This window comes from Phacochoerus africanus, chromosome 10 (assembly GCF_016906955.1).
Source record: "Phacochoerus africanus isolate WHEZ1 chromosome 10, ROS_Pafr_v1, whole genome shotgun sequence".
Lineage (NCBI taxonomy): Eukaryota > Metazoa > Chordata > Mammalia > Artiodactyla > Suidae > Phacochoerus > Phacochoerus africanus.
The window spans coordinates 109,290,450-109,307,160 of NC_062553.1; the positions used below are offsets into that span (position 1 = coordinate 109,290,450).

The 16,711-nt window shown below is 41.7% G+C and overlaps 1 protein-coding gene across 18 annotated transcripts in view; it reads right to left on the minus strand.

The window, feature by feature from the left end:
• Positions 1–16,711, minus strand: part of ANK2 (ankyrin 2) — a 722,246-nt gene that overhangs the window by 14,393 nt on the left and 691,142 nt on the right. For 17 of the 18 annotated variants that reach the window (XM_047799241.1, XM_047799252.1, XM_047799247.1 and 14 more), the window contains 4 exons: positions 7,566–7,640; positions 5,329–5,460; positions 4,178–4,321; positions 1,180–1,462 (listed from right to left, as the gene is read on the minus strand). In XM_047799241.1, the coding sequence (XP_047655197.1) occupies positions 1,180–1,462; positions 4,178–4,321; positions 5,329–5,460; positions 7,566–7,640 (634 nt within the window). Of the gene's footprint in view, positions 1–1,179; positions 1,463–4,177; positions 4,322–5,328; positions 5,461–7,565; positions 7,641–9,184; positions 15,404–16,711 lie in introns of all 18 variants that reach the window. The other variant, XM_047799258.1, reaches the window with a different exon arrangement.

Genomic DNA, 16,711 nt, shown 5'->3' on the forward strand with positions numbered 1-16,711 from the left:
TGTTATAATAAAGATAAATATAGGGAGAGTCTTGTTATACCTCCAGAACCCTGTATTACTTGATAGGAATATCTGCTAGCATTGAAATTATTTCTATTGATAGAGTTTGGAGATAACTCAGGCACATCTTTAAAATTTCAATTTCTAAACAAGAAAAATCTGCTGTTTCTGCTCATTTATTATTACTTTCTGTCACTCTGTACATGTGAAAGGCCCAAAGTGCTGTTCTGATAGCCTCTCTTGGCTTCCCCATCTTTTTCTCTCCTTCTCTCTTTTCTTAACTCTTCTTTACGCTCCTCCCTAAAATCTAAAGGAAGATGCACAGGAGGTGGTGCTCAGTGGAAGAAAAGATCATTTTAATACCTATTTCACCTTCTCAAGTTCCAGTGACCTCAGCACAAAACATACTAAGGATGAAGGAGATGCTGGAATGAAGTCTCTTGACACTATCCTCAGACTTCAGAACTGAAACATGCTTGTCTTTCTCATGAGCTGGTTGGTTTTTCTACACAACAAGTGTCATTTAAACCAACTCACTTTTGTCTTTGCTTCCAGAAAGCCCAGAACTTGAGTTCCAAGCTGCCTGTGCTCCGTAGCTTTCTTTAGTTGCGGAGTTCTCTAAAAACTTCTCTTTATTCCTCACCAACCCCTAATGATCTTTCATCCTGTGTGAGTAATTTGTGTTGCATTTCTAGTTTTAATGTTAGCCACCTCATAGCTTGGCTGAAACACACAAGTGCTGCTTCACCCACACTCTGAACCAGCCAGGGCATGATGGGTACACATACAGAGCAGGGAGCTGCCGCAAATGTACAAGTAAAAACCATGAGCTCTACAGTTTCAAGAATGCTCTCACAGGCATATCCTGGATCTTTGACCCAGTGAGAGGAATAAGGTGGATACTATTACATAATTCACGAATGTGGAAGCAAAGATTCAAAGGGCTTCGGCATTTGCCCAAGGTCATGGAACCGGAAGTTGGTTCCAGCAGATCTGTGCCACACAACACTATCACAACGATGTCTCTTAAATATTTTGCTTTATTTTCTGGCATTTGTTATTGGTGGGGTCATCAAAAAACTATTCGAAAATGATTTACACGTGCATATGCCTGGCACCCTGGTTGTATTGGCTTGTGTCTTTGGAATGATGTTGGAGAGGCTTTCTTTTGGAACTCACAAGTATTCCTGTTGCTCAAGAGATGACTCTTCAGGCAGGTCTTGCATTTTCCCTGAGAAATCCTGCTGAACTTGCTCCTCGTGAGTCTTGGGAAGGAGTTCTGTTACTGAGCCATCCCCCTCAGTTTTGGGGATGCTATCCTGAAAAGTGGAGTAACCAACGGAAATGTCTTCCTCTGAGACGATGGGAGGGTGATCATAGGACTCGCCCTCTTTAGAAGCAGCTTGCTCCTCTTTCTGCTTGTTCTGTGCAGTGCATAGCTCCTCCTGAAGTACCGAGAACCCTGCAGGGAAGAATGGTTTAAATTAAATATCTAATTGAAACTATATTAAGGGAGTATTTATTAACTACTGTGTGCCAGTGTGGGATATGTCCAATGGTTACAAAGCTGAAAGAGGCACTGTGTCTGCCCTGAAGATGCTGTAGAGAAGCTCAGACAAGTAAGAGATATTAAAATGCAGAATGACCAGGCTACAGGTACCAATCAGTGAATGTGGAAGCATCCAACTCAGGGTTAAAGAATCAGGAAAGGCAGAGGGTGTAACATCTTAAGGGGACCTAATTTTAAGCAGGCATCAACTGCCATAGTTGAGGCATAAATCTTCATGGTAAGAAGAGAATTAATAATAATGATAATAATAGCTAACACATTCTGAATATTTACTATGTGTAAGGTACCATTCTAGGTGCTTTTAAAGCATAAACTTGTATTAAACAAAACTCTGAGGTTTGTACTGTTTTTATGAAGGGTCTCTTAGGCCAGGCTAAGGAATTTCATCATATCAAAGGCAATATGAAGTCACTGAAAAATTTTTGGCAAAAGTGAGATTGACGTTCATCTATTTATTCACTCAACATATATATATTGAGTATGAACTATGCAGTAGGTGCTCTTTAGCTGCTGGATACATAGCCATGAACAAGACAGAAGAAGCTTCTGGCCTTGATGAACTTGCATTTACGCAGACACATATTTATGGTAAACTTTTATTAGGAGACAAGGAAACCAGGGTAAAGGTACAGAATACATAGGTCAGTATTTTAGATAGACTTGGAAGGAAAGCCTCCTCTTAGGAAGTGATATTTGAGCAGAGGCTCAGTAAAGTGAGAGGAAAAGGTACCCAATGATCTGAGGGAGGAACACTTCAGAACGGAGGGAAGAAAAAGCACCAGCGCCCTGAAGCCTGAGAAGGTGTAGGGTGTCCAAGGAACACCCAGGAGACCAGGGGTCTGGGACTTGGGACAGAGGAAGAGAGATGGGAGACAGGACAAGCTATGAGGCTCTGGCTGAAGAGTAATACATGCCACCATGTATCTCTATGGGAAGTAAGAAGCTGCAGAAAGACACTGAGGAACTGAGGAAGACTATCCTGTAAAAGAGGAAAACAAAACAAAACAAAACAAAAAACAACCAAGAAGAAGGGGTATCATAGGAAGTGAGTGACGAAAATGTCTTTAGAAGAAGGGATTAATTTTGTATCAAATGTGGCTAAGGGGCAAAGGAAGATGAAGATGAGAATTGCTCAGTGCATTTAGCGATAAGGAAAAAAAACAGGCTAATTTTTCAAGATCTTTTTCTGTTGAATGGTGATGACAAAATCTGAGTTGGGTGGATTCTGGAGACATTTCTAGAGAGAATGAGAAGAGAGAACATAAGAGATAGGCAAGTTAGACTATTCTTTTGAAAAGATTTTCCATAAAATGGATGAAGAAACAGAATACTTATACAGGCAAGTGTTCACATTGGGTGAAAGGAATTATTTGCTTTGTTTTGTTTTTAAAGCTGGGATCTGTTAAGCATGTTAGCTCTTGAGCCTGGTCTAGCTGCAGGAAGCTAGAGTGGATAACTGCAGGAGAGAAGTCCATAGTTGGTAAAAGGGGAGAGATCTAGTACAAAAGAAGAGGTAATGGTTTTAGCAAAGCAAGGCTGTTTCATACAGGAGGGAAGGTAGAATATAAGCCAGAGATGCACTTAGGTTGGGAGAGTTTGTTGGGAGAGTTTGTGGTGAAAGAATATGGACATCTGTTTATGGTTATTCCTATTTTTTTCTAAGAAATATGAAGTACAGTCATCAGGTTGGAATAAATAAAAAGAAATGTTGGAGGCTTGAAAGAAGAAGGCAAGGTGTAAAAATAAAGTTGAGAGAACTAGAGGAGAATGAATGAGAGTGAATGAGCATGGAAATGAATAAAGATGGATTAGAGACACTTTCATACTGAAGAGGTGGTAGGACCAATGGCTGGAGGTCTAGCAGGTTTGAAGAATTATTGTGTGGAAGCAAAAGGGGAAGTAAGTGTAACGCTTCAAGTTAGGACTTGTAAGTAGTACAGTCATTGATAATGATTTAGTTTTGGTTGTGGGCATAGTTTTAGTTGTGGGTCACTAGGTAATGTAAAAGATACAAGCATCAGAAGTACCCTCAAAGGAGCTGAGGGAAGGGTATTGGATAGATCGCCTATGCTGACAATCATTATGGATTCAAAATTTACCTGTTGAAGCCTTAGTCCCAATGTGATGGTATCTGGAGGTGGTACCCCTCCAGAGGTAATTAGGTCATGAGGGTAGAGCTCTCATGAATGGGATTAGTGCCCTTATAGGAAGAGGTCAGAGAGCTAGCTATTTCTCTTCTTCCCCGCCATGTGAGGACAGAGCAAGAAGATTACCCAGAAGAGGGCCCTCACCAGAACCCAACCATGCTATCACCTTGATCTTGGACTTCCAGTCTCCAGAAGTGTGAGAAATAAATTTCTATTGTTTAAGCCACACAGTTCAGGGTGCTTTTTTATAGCAGCCCACCCTCATTGAGACCATGATGAAATAACAAAGAATGAGCAGTAGGGGGGGTGCCTAAAATGGGCAGGGAAGGCTCAGGGTCATAAGGAGAACAATGTCTCACCAAAGGCCATAGTCTACCCTCTAAAAATGGGAAGATGGTAGGTCCAGTTGCCTGTATTAACCATACATAACAGACACTCATACACACACAAATTGTTTGACCTTCACTATGATCCAGTGTAATGGTCTGTTCAATCTCTGCATAGCTATGACTGATGCGTTCCTGGAGAGGCTCTGAGATGGTCTCCATGAGATGAACAATATCCATTCGGTTGATCTTGGTGAGACATTCAATGAGATTGGTATCTGGAATATTAGAGAAAAACTAGTTTTTACATCTGGATTACTCTCTCAAAAATCTCTTTCATTTAGTTGTTTTACTGAATTTTTTCTGTGAAACAGTTTAGGCATAGGAAAAATTTACCAAAATCTTTACGTTTGTACAAGGAACAACTGAAGCCCAATTAAGGGTCGTTGTAAAAGTAAGCAAACAGACAAATAAGAGATACACGCACAAGGATGGCAAACATGGGCATAAACCCTGAAAGCAGAGTTGTAAGACAACATGTAGGACACTGTCAAATCAGAATTTAAATAAAAAACACCTTTTTAAGTAGAGGTCTACCCCAAATATTACATGGGATATGCTTATACTAGAAAAGTATTTGTTGACTAGCTGAAGTTTAAAGTTAGCTACTTTTGTTAAATCTAGCCATCCTACCTAAAAGAATGGTAAGATGAGGAAAGATAAACATGGGCTGGATGTAAATAAAATAAGGGAGGTCTCTAGGTAGATCTTCAAAGAGATATTAAAGGAAGTGGCAAATTTAGAACAGCTGAGGGATGAGAGGTAATTAATGGTCTGTATCACTTCCCATTGTATTGATGTCAGAATATCATATATCAATCATTACATAGAATATCTACTTGACATTTGTTCCCTATTTTGGTTTTTTAGGCATAAAGGAAGCAGGGACTGAACGTAAGGCACCACCAATAAAACAGTGACTAATAAAGCAATTGTGTCTGCTGCCAACATTTAGAAAATTTTAGGACTTTATAACGTTCCTCTTGGCAGCCAGTTCTAATATCACTTTGAACGAGTTAATGCTGTTCACAGGAACACAGCGTAAAAGGATTTTTACGCAACATGCATATTTGAGAAATGTTATAGCTGCTTCTCATTTGCTCACAGTAGCACTTCAGACTGATGGCACCTGTTATTATTTTACTGAATTTGCATGAAACGTTTGTTGAACAAGACTTATTTCTACCTTCTGTCTGCTGCCTTTTACAAGGAGCTCAGCACCCACCTGTGGCATGTTTCCCGTCCCTTTCTAGCCAGTACTTCAACAGCGCGTGACTCTGGTCTTGGAGGGAGTTAGGGTTCTCAATTCGAATTTGATGAATTTGCTCCTCAGTGAAATCCAGTTCTCTTGCTAACTCTAGAAGAGAAAATATTCCTCTGTAAATATATTCACTTCAAAATTTGAGCCTCTACGCCTTGCCCTATGATTTTGTAAATGGTGTGTTCTTTTGTACGGCTGTAACATAGTTTTGTTTTTGTTTTTTCCTACTTATTAGAAAGGACTCTCATAGCCTTTGTTCATCTGGCACTAATTGCAGATATTTTCCTTAAAATCGGGTACAGAATTGATCACTGTCATAGTGAGAGTAAGTTTGAGGCAATGACGATAAAATATGTAAATTCAGGCCCATTTAATTCCAAAATGTGGAAGAGATCATTGATACTGGCTGATACTCTTAACCGAGATAATGGAAAATAAATGACTGCAAAGACTATGTCTGACTTTTAATCATAATTAGGTGAGGTTTTAAATACCATAAATCATGTTTCTGGATACTTGGATAAATACTGGTTTTAGCTATATTATAGTGGTTGGATAAACTCCTTTGATTTGATATCACATGAATAAAAGGTCTGAGAAGCATTAATTGACCTGGGGAATAAGCCATTCTAGAGAGATGCTTATTCATTTGGGTGGTATGTGTGTGTGTGCAAATGAGGTGTCCTCTTTGGAGGGCAATTTGCCAAAATCTTTCAAAATTAAAAATATACCTATCCTTTACCCAGCAAGTTTCCTTCTAGGAATATGCCTTATAGATACAGCCACAAAAATCTACCAGTACACAAGGTACTGTGTGCTGGAAACAACCTAAATATCCATCACCAAAGGCCGTTGATAAAATTACAGTACCTCCATATACTGGAATTAAATGGCCATTTAAAAGAATGACTTAGATATTTCTATGCTGATGGAGTATTTACAAGGAATATTGTTAGGTAAAATTTTGCTTTTTTTTTTTATGTAACAGGCATAGATGGGGACACTGCAGATTTTTTTTCTGAATATGCAAGAAAGTGTTAGCAGTTACCTTTGAAGCATGGGGCTTGAAGACCAGATGTAGGTGTGAGAGATTTATTTACTTTTCATCTTATACCATTTAGAGTGGTTCTAGGGTATGAATTTTCACCAACTATAATAGGCAATACATTATATATATATATATGTATATGTAAATATATATATATACACACACACATACTTAAGAAACAAAATAATTACCTCTGTACATTACCTATTTAATAAGTCAACCACAGATTGTTTGATGTCCTTCCTTCTCCTAAATCCGTCAATTTAATAAACCTGATCAGTATTTTGAAAGTACTCTAAAATACTTAAGTCACTCCACATTATCAATTATCTTTGGTAAGGGTATTATGACTCCTATCTCCCTATTAATGACAAAATCCTTAAGAAACTGAAAGGAGATTAATAGTAACTTTATACTCAATTAATATACTGTTTCATACTGTTTATCCTGTTAATTAGTGTACTGTTTCAATTAAGTGGTCACAAGTGACATAAAAGGAAGTCAGACCACAAGAAAAAAAAGCCAGACTGACAATCTCGTTTTAATATGCATAATCACAGGAAAGATGAAAAAGTATAGTTTTTAAAATCTGTAAACCATGATTTGTAAATAAACTATATTGATTTCTGAATTGTCCCTTAAATTTTATTTAACATAATTTCTGAACTTAAATATTCCCATTTCTCTGAAATTAGTGACTCATTCATATATATTTCAACATTCATCTGAAGTAAATTTTCCTTCTGTTCCCAAAGGAAGATAGCTGAGACATGGTATCTAAAACAAGGAGCCCTGGTTGAATCTCAAGTTAAATTTTCTGACAGTCCCATCTAGCAATGGCTTTGAACCACAGTAATCTCCCCAAAGGTTATATACCCACAAGTCCCTGAGAAGGGTGCTACGGGTTGGTATAGTCTCAAAAATCTCCCAATCTAAATGTCTATTATTCCAAATTCCAGAGACTAAAAAGGCCTGCCCTGTTTCATATGGCAAGTTAATGAAGACCCTCGATTTCTAGTTTATAGTTTATCATTCTTTTGACTATTCCACGTGGTCTTCCTCAAGGAAAGAAAAAAAACCTTTTTCATTGTTAATGACACTTGACTGATCCAACTAGGTCATTTAAAAAAAAAAAAAAAAAGGGGTCTTTTACCTGTCCAGCTGAAGCCAAGGTGGTCAGCAATATAAGCCAGCCTTTCCTCAATCCGTTCCTGCTCATCCTGTTGATCTACAGAAGGTCAAAAACAGAATGGCCAAAGGTTGTCTATGACAGGAGAGGAACCACAGTACTGATCATCCAAAGAAAGGAAGTCAATTGTCCAAATATTTGCTTACAGCACAATTTAACTATTACATTTTAAATCATATTAAATTGTATGTCTGCCTGATTTCTGGAATGGGATGGAGAATAAATTTAAAATAAATCATGAAAACCATCTGCTTCCATATCTCTTTAATCAAGACTACTCACTGGGCAATTATATAAATTACTAATTTCCAGTAATCTTGGCCTTTTGCTTTTAAATTACCTGAGAGGATGTTGCCCACCCAAAGACAATCATCTTGCTCATCAAACACCAGAAAAATCATAAACAGGATTCAAAAATGGAGTGATTGCTTAGGACCTCCTGTCATTGCCTGTAAGATCACTTCCAGGTCATATCGGAAAAAAATCACATCCGTGATTCAGAGGAGACCTAGCTCATGGGTGGGTCAGACAATCCTGGTTTTTTTCAATACGGCCAGAAACAATATTTACCTTGGTCTTGGTGACCTTAGAAGAAGGAAGAATAAACTGTATGTACTTGTGTGCGTATGTTATATTCGTATGTATACATGCCTTTGGGGCAAAGCCTCTGTGTGCTTGGTACTAATAAGGAAGGTCATAAAATACTCCCACAGACTATAACTTTCCCTTTAATTTTTAACCCCTTAAAAGGGCAGCATTTTAGGACATGGTATCACGACATTTTTTATAACCCAAATTTCAGAACAATAGTCTTTATTTTAGAGATATTGGAAGATCAGAGGCTAAAGCTAACTATGGTTTGCTTTCTTTTCTTTTTTTTTTTTTTTGATAATTCAAAGAGCCATCATCCCCTCACAGTCAACTTAAATCATGCAAAGTTTGAGTTTTTGTTGTCTGCTTCATCTAATTTGAGCACATTCTCCATTCACCTACCACATTAATGAAAAGCATGTTTTCACCTTATGTTTTCTTGTTACAGTGTTTACTAATGGTATCTGAAATCCAACCTTTCTGAATTAGAAACAAATCTGTAACAATTGGAATTTCATGATAATGTTAAATCTTCTTGTGCAAATGGCTTCCTAATGATTATAAAATTAAGTGCTTACAATTTTAAAGTACCCAAAGGCAAGAAGAAAAAGCAACGAATCCTCACAGTAGGAAACAAAACCAAATATATTCATGTGCTTAATTTGAGGCTAAGCCTGGAACGTCAGAACAACAAAACTCAAAGCTTGCATGGCCTCACGTGCAGCGGTTAGAGAAAAGGCAAGATCACCGTTGCCTGTCAATCATATTTATGTTTTCCATAAGCATTCTCATTACTCAATCTTGAGATTGTAACCACAGACAAGAGTATACAGAGGAAGCACAAAACACAAAGGGCTTACACAAACATAGTAACCACTACAGAAAGCTTAAAGAAAATGAGACACAAATCACCAAATAAAACAGACATACAAAAAAACTCTATCAAATTTATGACATGCGTAGCACAGGGAATCCCAGTGGCTGGCAAATACCTTCAGCATGGTCATGGCCATTTTCATCAGGGATGCGTTCAATCAGAGTCTCAATGGACTCATCCCAAATGGGCCTTGTGTCAAAGATGTCCTCAGGAATTGACTGCTCGGTCTCAACGGGTGGCAGATTTTCAATTACGGAAACTTCCAGAGCACTACTACTTTCATCATCTGAAACTAACTCCTGCTCCCTTTCTGACTGTGTAAGTCTATCCACTAACTTGGAAGCCTCATCACTAATCTCCTCAAAAAATTCTATGGAGTTCCTGTAAAGGTCAAAGAAATGCTCTTTACTTTCTTTTGTGGGGCTCGTGGCCCCCCTGCAGGAAGAGGTTGTGCTTTTGCTTTTTACTGGCAATCGTGATGCAAATATCTTTGGTCTCGTGGTCTCGTCTTCTGACTCTAACTCCAGCTCCTCTGTCCCCTCGCTGCTTTCCAGATCCGTCTCAGTGTAACTTCTAGTTTTTTCTGGACATGTGATCTTTGCGTCCAAAGGACTGGCATCAGATTCAGATTTGCTTCTACTGTCTGGTGCTCTGCTTGTCACGTCCTGTCCCTGAGGACAAGATGAATCTAGATGCAAAAGCTGCTGCTCAGCTCTTGGGACAGGTGCTTTCACAGGGATTTTAGACTTTGGTTTTGTCTCATCCTCTTGACTTTCCTCATCCAGGCTGGGTAGAAAACCTTCAGAAGGGGCACTCTCACACTCCATAGAAGGAAATGCTGGGGTTGAAGTGGGCATAGTCCTTACAGGGATTTTGGATCTGCTTTCAGTAGAAGGCACATTCTCCATGGGTGCAGTGGGGATTTCAATGACTGATTTCTGTTCTTCTGGAGAAGAATCGGGAGATTCATCATCCCGATCTGAATAGACGGACCTAGTGACTGTGGAAAAATCTAACTGCACTTGTACAACCGGTTCAGGGGAGTCAGGGCAAGCTGCCTGCTTCACAAGGGACAGAGAAGGTGTATCACTCATTTGAATGCAGGGGAGGTCCTCAGCCCCTGCAGAAGCAGCCTCTTTCATTGACGTTTCAGTGGAGGCTGAAATCCCCATTTGGGAGTTAAGTTGACCATCCGAAGTGGGTACCTCCTCTACTTCCTCACTCAGGTCATCTGGGACTAAGTCTGCTTCATCATTCACTGTTTCTTTTGATTCTAAGGGTGCTAATGACTCAGCTGATGTCTCCAGCTGTGGGAGTTCAGTGCCAGTACCCCCTTCTTTCATGTCTTCAGTGAGAGTCTCTTCTCTGGATTCTTGCCCGATTTGGAAAAAGTGAAAACTTTCATCTCCATAGGACCTTTTGGTCATATCAATGGCACCACTTCGGGTCATCTCAAACAATTTTCCTTCCTGAAAGAGAAAAGGGTTTTGCTCACTGGTTGGGGTCCCCTCTTCAGTTGGGGTCCGGGCAGGAGTGGTGTCAGGGGTGGTACCCTGTGATTGTCTGTCTACCATCAAACCAAATATCTTTTGTTCTTCCTCTTTCACTCGAGCCTCAAAGGCTTCATCATCCTCACGGATTTCACTCCAGGAATCAGAATCCACATCGGTTTTTGTGATGATGACTTTGCTTATTTGTTCACCAACAACTGTTGATGTAGTTGGTACAGCTGGCTCTAGAGATGAGGGGGCTCCATCTGGTTGCACTTCACACAAGGGGCTCTCTTGTTTGCATTCTAAGTTCTGGTCCTCAAGATTAGATTCCTGGCTTGAAACAGTTCTTCCAGAGGAGCTTGTCACCACTACTTCTTCAACAGAGGATGTGGTGGTAACAGAACACACTTCAGAAGAGTGAAAACTTGTGTGTCTTGTATCTGTTTGGGTTTTGCTTTCTTCACTGGAGAAAAAAGACTGAGAAGGAACATTTTCATAAGGGCTTGTGACTTGAGGATCAGAGATGTCATCAGTCTCTGTTGGGTCAGACACTGGGACATCCAAAGATGAGCTATCTGTTTGAGTAGTGATAGGCAAGTCTTGAGTGGAATAGTCCTCTGGTAAGCTCTCAAAAGCTTGGTCAGCTTTTGTGACCTCCATTTTTGTAGCAGAGGATGTAGAGACTACATCTTCATCTAATTCTTTTCCTTCAGATGCTGGACAATGAGGCAGAGAAGACGAAGATGAAGAGCTTTCAGTGGGGTAACCTACATGAGGAGCTTCGACTCTAGAAACATCCAGCTCTTCTCCTTCTGTGTCTTTTTCACCAGTGTCTTGGAGAGCTAATGGTTCCTTATGGATAACTAGCTGCTCACTGACACCCTCACCAGTGGAACTGTGGAGACCTAAAGTGACAGGAATGGCTGAGCTGCTAGGACTCTCAGCCTCACAGCCATAGCTACCACAGATTTTTGGTTGATCAGCATCTCTGTTTATATCATCATAAGACATTTCCGGACCACTAGTGGAAACAGTATGACTGTCTTCAGGTAAATGAGATTCACAACCTTCTTCTTCTTCTGATTTACCTGAATCTTCCTGAGTATCTTCATTCATCTTGAAAGTGTATTGTTTGGAAACGATAGGCTGGAACTGTACTTCTTCGGGACTGGAGTTTGAGTCTATGCTGGATGGAAGTGGGGAAGGGGGTTGCACTCGAATAACTGGCTCTGGTAAAAGGCCAGAGTCAGCACCTTTCTTCAGCTGGGTCAACTCAGGTTCACTTTCTGAGGAGGAAGATGCTTTCCTGCTCTCTGCTGTTACCACCACAGGGGCATCGCTTTTATCCTCTATGCTCTCCATACATTTTGGTTCATCCAGGTCTGCTGAACAGTCAACATCTGCATCAGAGGACGAAGAAGATTCTTCTTGCTTGGGTTCTTTTTTGTAGTCCCTTTTCTGCTTCGCTTCTTGTTCAAGTTCATCAAACATTTTGATTTTGGTTACCATTTTAAACATCTCCTCTTCAGGTGTGAACCTCTTTTTCTCTCCGTTTTCTAAGTCATCCTCCTCTGCACATTCAGGAATCACAGCTGGTTTTGGTGTGCCTGCATCTGTGGTTTTGGGTGTGACCTCATAGCTAATTTCTTCGGAGCTGGGGGTGTCAGGGGAAAGGGGGCTCTTCCCTGAGCTTTCCATAAGTGATGTCTGTTCAAGGCTGTCATCCTCAGCACTGCCGTCTGGGTCTCGGAGCAGCCGGGACCGCATAGAGGCCACTTCCGTGATGAGTTCTGTTTTGGCAACAGCCGAAGGAAGGGGAAACTGACTTGGGAGAATTCCCGCCTTCATCTTTGGTTCAACAGGGCTGCTTTCAAGAGAGTCACGACAAGGGGATTCTTTCAGAGGACTCGGTTCCAGAGAATCAGGAGTTTTGTGTGAGGAGTTGTCCTCTAGCACTGGGCTGGCTTCCAGAGAGTCTTTGTGACTCACTGCGAAGGATTCATCAGCCCCAGGGCTGAAGACCTCACTGTCGCGGCTAGGGAGGGCAAGTTCTAACCCTTGGGGACTTCTAATGGCTCCCTGGGGCTTTGATTCAGTCCCTGGGCTTGTCTTTACGACAGCATCTGGCAGGGGTGAGGCTGCGGTCTCATCCGAGGGCTTGCTGGCTGTGGATTTCTGAGCTTCTGTATCAGTTTGATTCTCATGGGCTGAACTATCATGTGTAAGTGGATCTTCACCATGGGGCACTCCCTCAGTCAGTCCTTTGGGTGTTTCTTTTGCTAATGATTCACCTTGACTGTCAAGGCCTTCATCTTCTGGTTGGGGGCATGTGTCTTTGGAAGGTTCTAGGGTGGCCTCCTTCAGCAAACATTCAGCAGAGGGCTCCGTGCCCCCAGTGACTACAGCACCTTGCCCTGCCGAACTGTCTGTAACATCTTTGGTTGAGGGATCTTCTTTTTCCGAATGAATTTCTGGTGGTGTTTCTACCTTGGTTGTTTCCTCAGTTTGCTCCTCAGTTTTCTTTGGTGAGAAAGAAAGGCTTTCGGGGCTTGTCTCGGGGGTCTCTGCTAGGCCCTCGTGCTTATAGCTTTCTTCTGAACTAATCTGGGGGGTCCCTTCCATCAGACTGCCACAGGGAGAGCCAGCTACCCCTTCATGCTTCAGACTTTCAGAACTGCCATCCAAAGCACCGCTCTGCAAGGACAGGGCTGGGAGGAATTCCTCTTTCATGTAATCTAGTGGGAAGGTTGTGTTGAAAGGACTAGTGAGCACTTGGTCTAAGTGAAGCTGTGCCTTCTCCGTCTCCTCGCTGTGGCGGAACTCTTGGTATTTGTCATTGTCTTCCAACTCCTGCTTGATGACGTCAGAAAAGTCAGTAGAGGTTTTCCTGTCGGGGCTGATCTGGAGATCCATGTCTCCCTGTTCATCAGCTAGCTTCTCTTTGGGGCTTTCTTCTTTATGGCTTTCTTCTTCAGGTGCTGACTGAACAGGCTCCGGTGTTTTGTGGTTGAGAGCTTTCCCCCTTTCTCCAGCTCCCTCTTCTCTCTTAAACCCTATGGAGGAAGCACGGGCTGCTCTTCTGGATTCTGGAGGTCCCGTCACCAGGAATCTCTGGCTTCGTTTGATTGTCTGAGTCTCCGTTTTCTGTGTCTCCTTCTGAGTGACTGTCAGTCCCTTTTCTTTTTCTCCCCGGACTTTGCCTTTTTCTTGTGGCTGTTTTTGTTTTGCCGATTTGTGCTCAAAGAGCCCAGTCTTATGTTTAGATGGGTCCTGACCCGACTGGAAAGCCTTCATCAACTCCCGAACAGACATCGTCTCCTCGATCCTTTCTGTTTTTGAGGTGGGAGAGACAGGGGGTTGCTTGTCCGTCTTCCCGGAAGGTGACACAGGCAGGTGCTTCTCGGTTTTTCCAGAGGTTGACACAGGCGAATGCCTTTCCATTCTTCCAGCTGGTGAAACAGGCAAGCGTTTCTCTGTTCTGCCAGGTGACACCGGCGGATGTTTCTCTGTTCTCCCAGAGGGCGATACAGGGGGGCGTTTGTCTGTCTTCCCTGAAGGCGAAACAGGTGGGTGTCTTTCTGTTTTTGTAGCAGAGGATACAGGAGAGTGGTGGTCGGGTTTTGTTGAGGGTGACACGGGTGAGTGTTTCTCGGTTTTGCTGGATGATGACACAGGAGAGTGGCGTTCAGTTTTTGCAGAGGGCGACACAGGTGAGTGTTTCTCAGTTTTACTGGATGGTGATACTGGAGGATGCCTTTCAGTTTTTGCAGGGGAGGAAAGAGAAGAGTGCCTTTCTGGTTTAGCGGCTAGTGCATGCCTCTCGGATTTGAGAGAGGGCGAAGCAGCCAGCTGCGTCCTGTGGGTTATCTTTTTTGGCACATCCTCTTTGCCTTTGACTCTGACAGGCAATTTGCTTCGCCCTTTCTGTTCATCCTCCACGCGTTTCTGAAGGGCCTTCACCTTGTCCTTTATGGAACCAATAGGAGTTTCTTCTATCAAAGGGGATGTAGCTTTTACCGCAGGAAGAGGCTCGGGGGCTAAACCTGTGTCTTCATCTAATGACTCTTCCGAACTACCTTTTTTAAGTTCGCTTTTGTCTGCACTAGCTTGTAAACTATCCTCTTTTTGTTTTTGTTTATCTTTCAATTTCCTTCTCACTGGCTTCTTTATTCCCAGGCTTGGCTTAGGCTGCTTCTGGGTACTCTGTGTCTCCTCGGAGGGGGCATCTTTCCCTTCACTCTCAGAGCTCCTGCCAGGACCCAGTGCCTCCTGTTTCTCTCCTGCCAGCTCTCGCTCCATCTGCGGTGGTTCTCCGTGTGGGGGCACGTAGGAATTTAGATCCTCAGACAGGTAGTTCACGAGCCCCAGGGAGTCTTTCTCTACTTTGACTTTGGTCTCTTTATCTAGTCTAACTTCTACACATGGATATTCGGTGATTTCTAAAGGTGCTTTCCGCTTCGCCTCCTCTATCTCCTCATCACTGACAATAACCCACTCCTCTTCCACTACTTCTCTCTCTGGCTGGGACCTGGGCTCACTGCCTTCATCTCCTGCGCAGGTTCCGCTTCTCAGGATTTCGTTCACTTTCTCTAAGTCCTCTTTAACTCTTTCAACAATCTCAAAAGGCTCCCCTGGCTCTTCCTCGGCAGCCTTCACCAGCTCCTTCACTTTAAGGGAACCTGCCCTATCAGACACATCTGTGGTCAGGATGGCGGTCATTTTGATCAAATCTTGTTTCATCTCAGAAACTTCAGAGAGCAAGTCCGGACTTGCCAGGACAGGAACTTCATTAACCAGGTGACTTTTCAGGACAGATGTTTCTGTAGATTCTGTCTCATCATCTTTGATGTGAATGAAAAACATTGAAAGTAAAATGGAAATCAAAAAAGATATCGGCAAATGTCATCAGGACTGAAACGACACAGTGTCTTTTCCTGGTGTGGTGGGAGGGACAACAAAATGGGCTGGGAATGGTGGATCCACAGGGTCTCAGGATACAAAAGCAAAGCAAGGCTAACGGAAAAAAAAAAAAAAACTGAAAAGGAAAAATGAGCAGGAAATAACTTGCTTAATTTTCTCACTTGTAGCACATCCACGCATACAACAAAGCTGTAACAAATAAGACGCTCAAACACACAAAAATCACAAAACAAAGAACGAACGCAGTGAAATTACACAGAGATATCTCAAGATTGTTCAGATGTTACAGATCAATGTCGAAAAAAATAAACATGGGGGAAAAAAAGGAAAAAAAAGCATTAGAAATTGCAGAAAGTTGATTTCCTCTAGGAGAAAGCCAGCAGTAGCAAACTCAGAATACCTTCTAATGACGGATATACATTATGGACTCATGTAAGATGATAATTCAGTATGTTTAGTTCTGCCAATATACAATGACTAAATAAAATAGATCTGAATCAGCTGCAAACCGGCATTTCCTCTAAGGGAAATTCACACCTAACAATGAAACAAACAAGTCTTGTGCTAGAGGCATGGTCCTTTCCTTGGAGCAACCTCCTTGTTTAGACATGTAATGGACAGACCAAGGAGGGAAAGAAAGGAAAAGAAAGAAAACAACAGCAACAACAACAACAAAAAACCCAACAATTGTGATTAAACTTATATGTGAGTCCAAAGTTAAAATATGATGCATGGCAACCCAAATCAGAGACAGTCACACAGGACACACGCACAGTTTATGTAAAAGCCAAGTTATTTCCATGCAAAGCAAAGGTGGAATAAAACTAGTGGAGAGGCGGCCTTGCTGAAATGCACAGGCAGGAGGATGGTAAGAAATTAGAACAAATATGTAAAACATTACTGTGATGAAGTGTATTCATTTCCCTACAAGTCCAGCCATAAGATGCTCCATGCAGTACGCTGGAAGCATAGGGAGTGGGGGCCTGCACCCACTAAAGGCAAGGAGGGAAACTCAAACTCAGTTAGGATTTACTCATGAAAACCTTTCTTAGAAAAGAGTCCCTTTAAAAGAGCCCTTCTCTGGAGATCATTTCATACCTAGACGAAGATTATTTTATGATTGTCTTTATACTAAAAGGCAAACATCAGTCTATATGGGAAATTTTGAAAACAATCATAATACCTAGAAGGGATCTATGGCATTATAGCCATACAGTAACTTTTTTTAA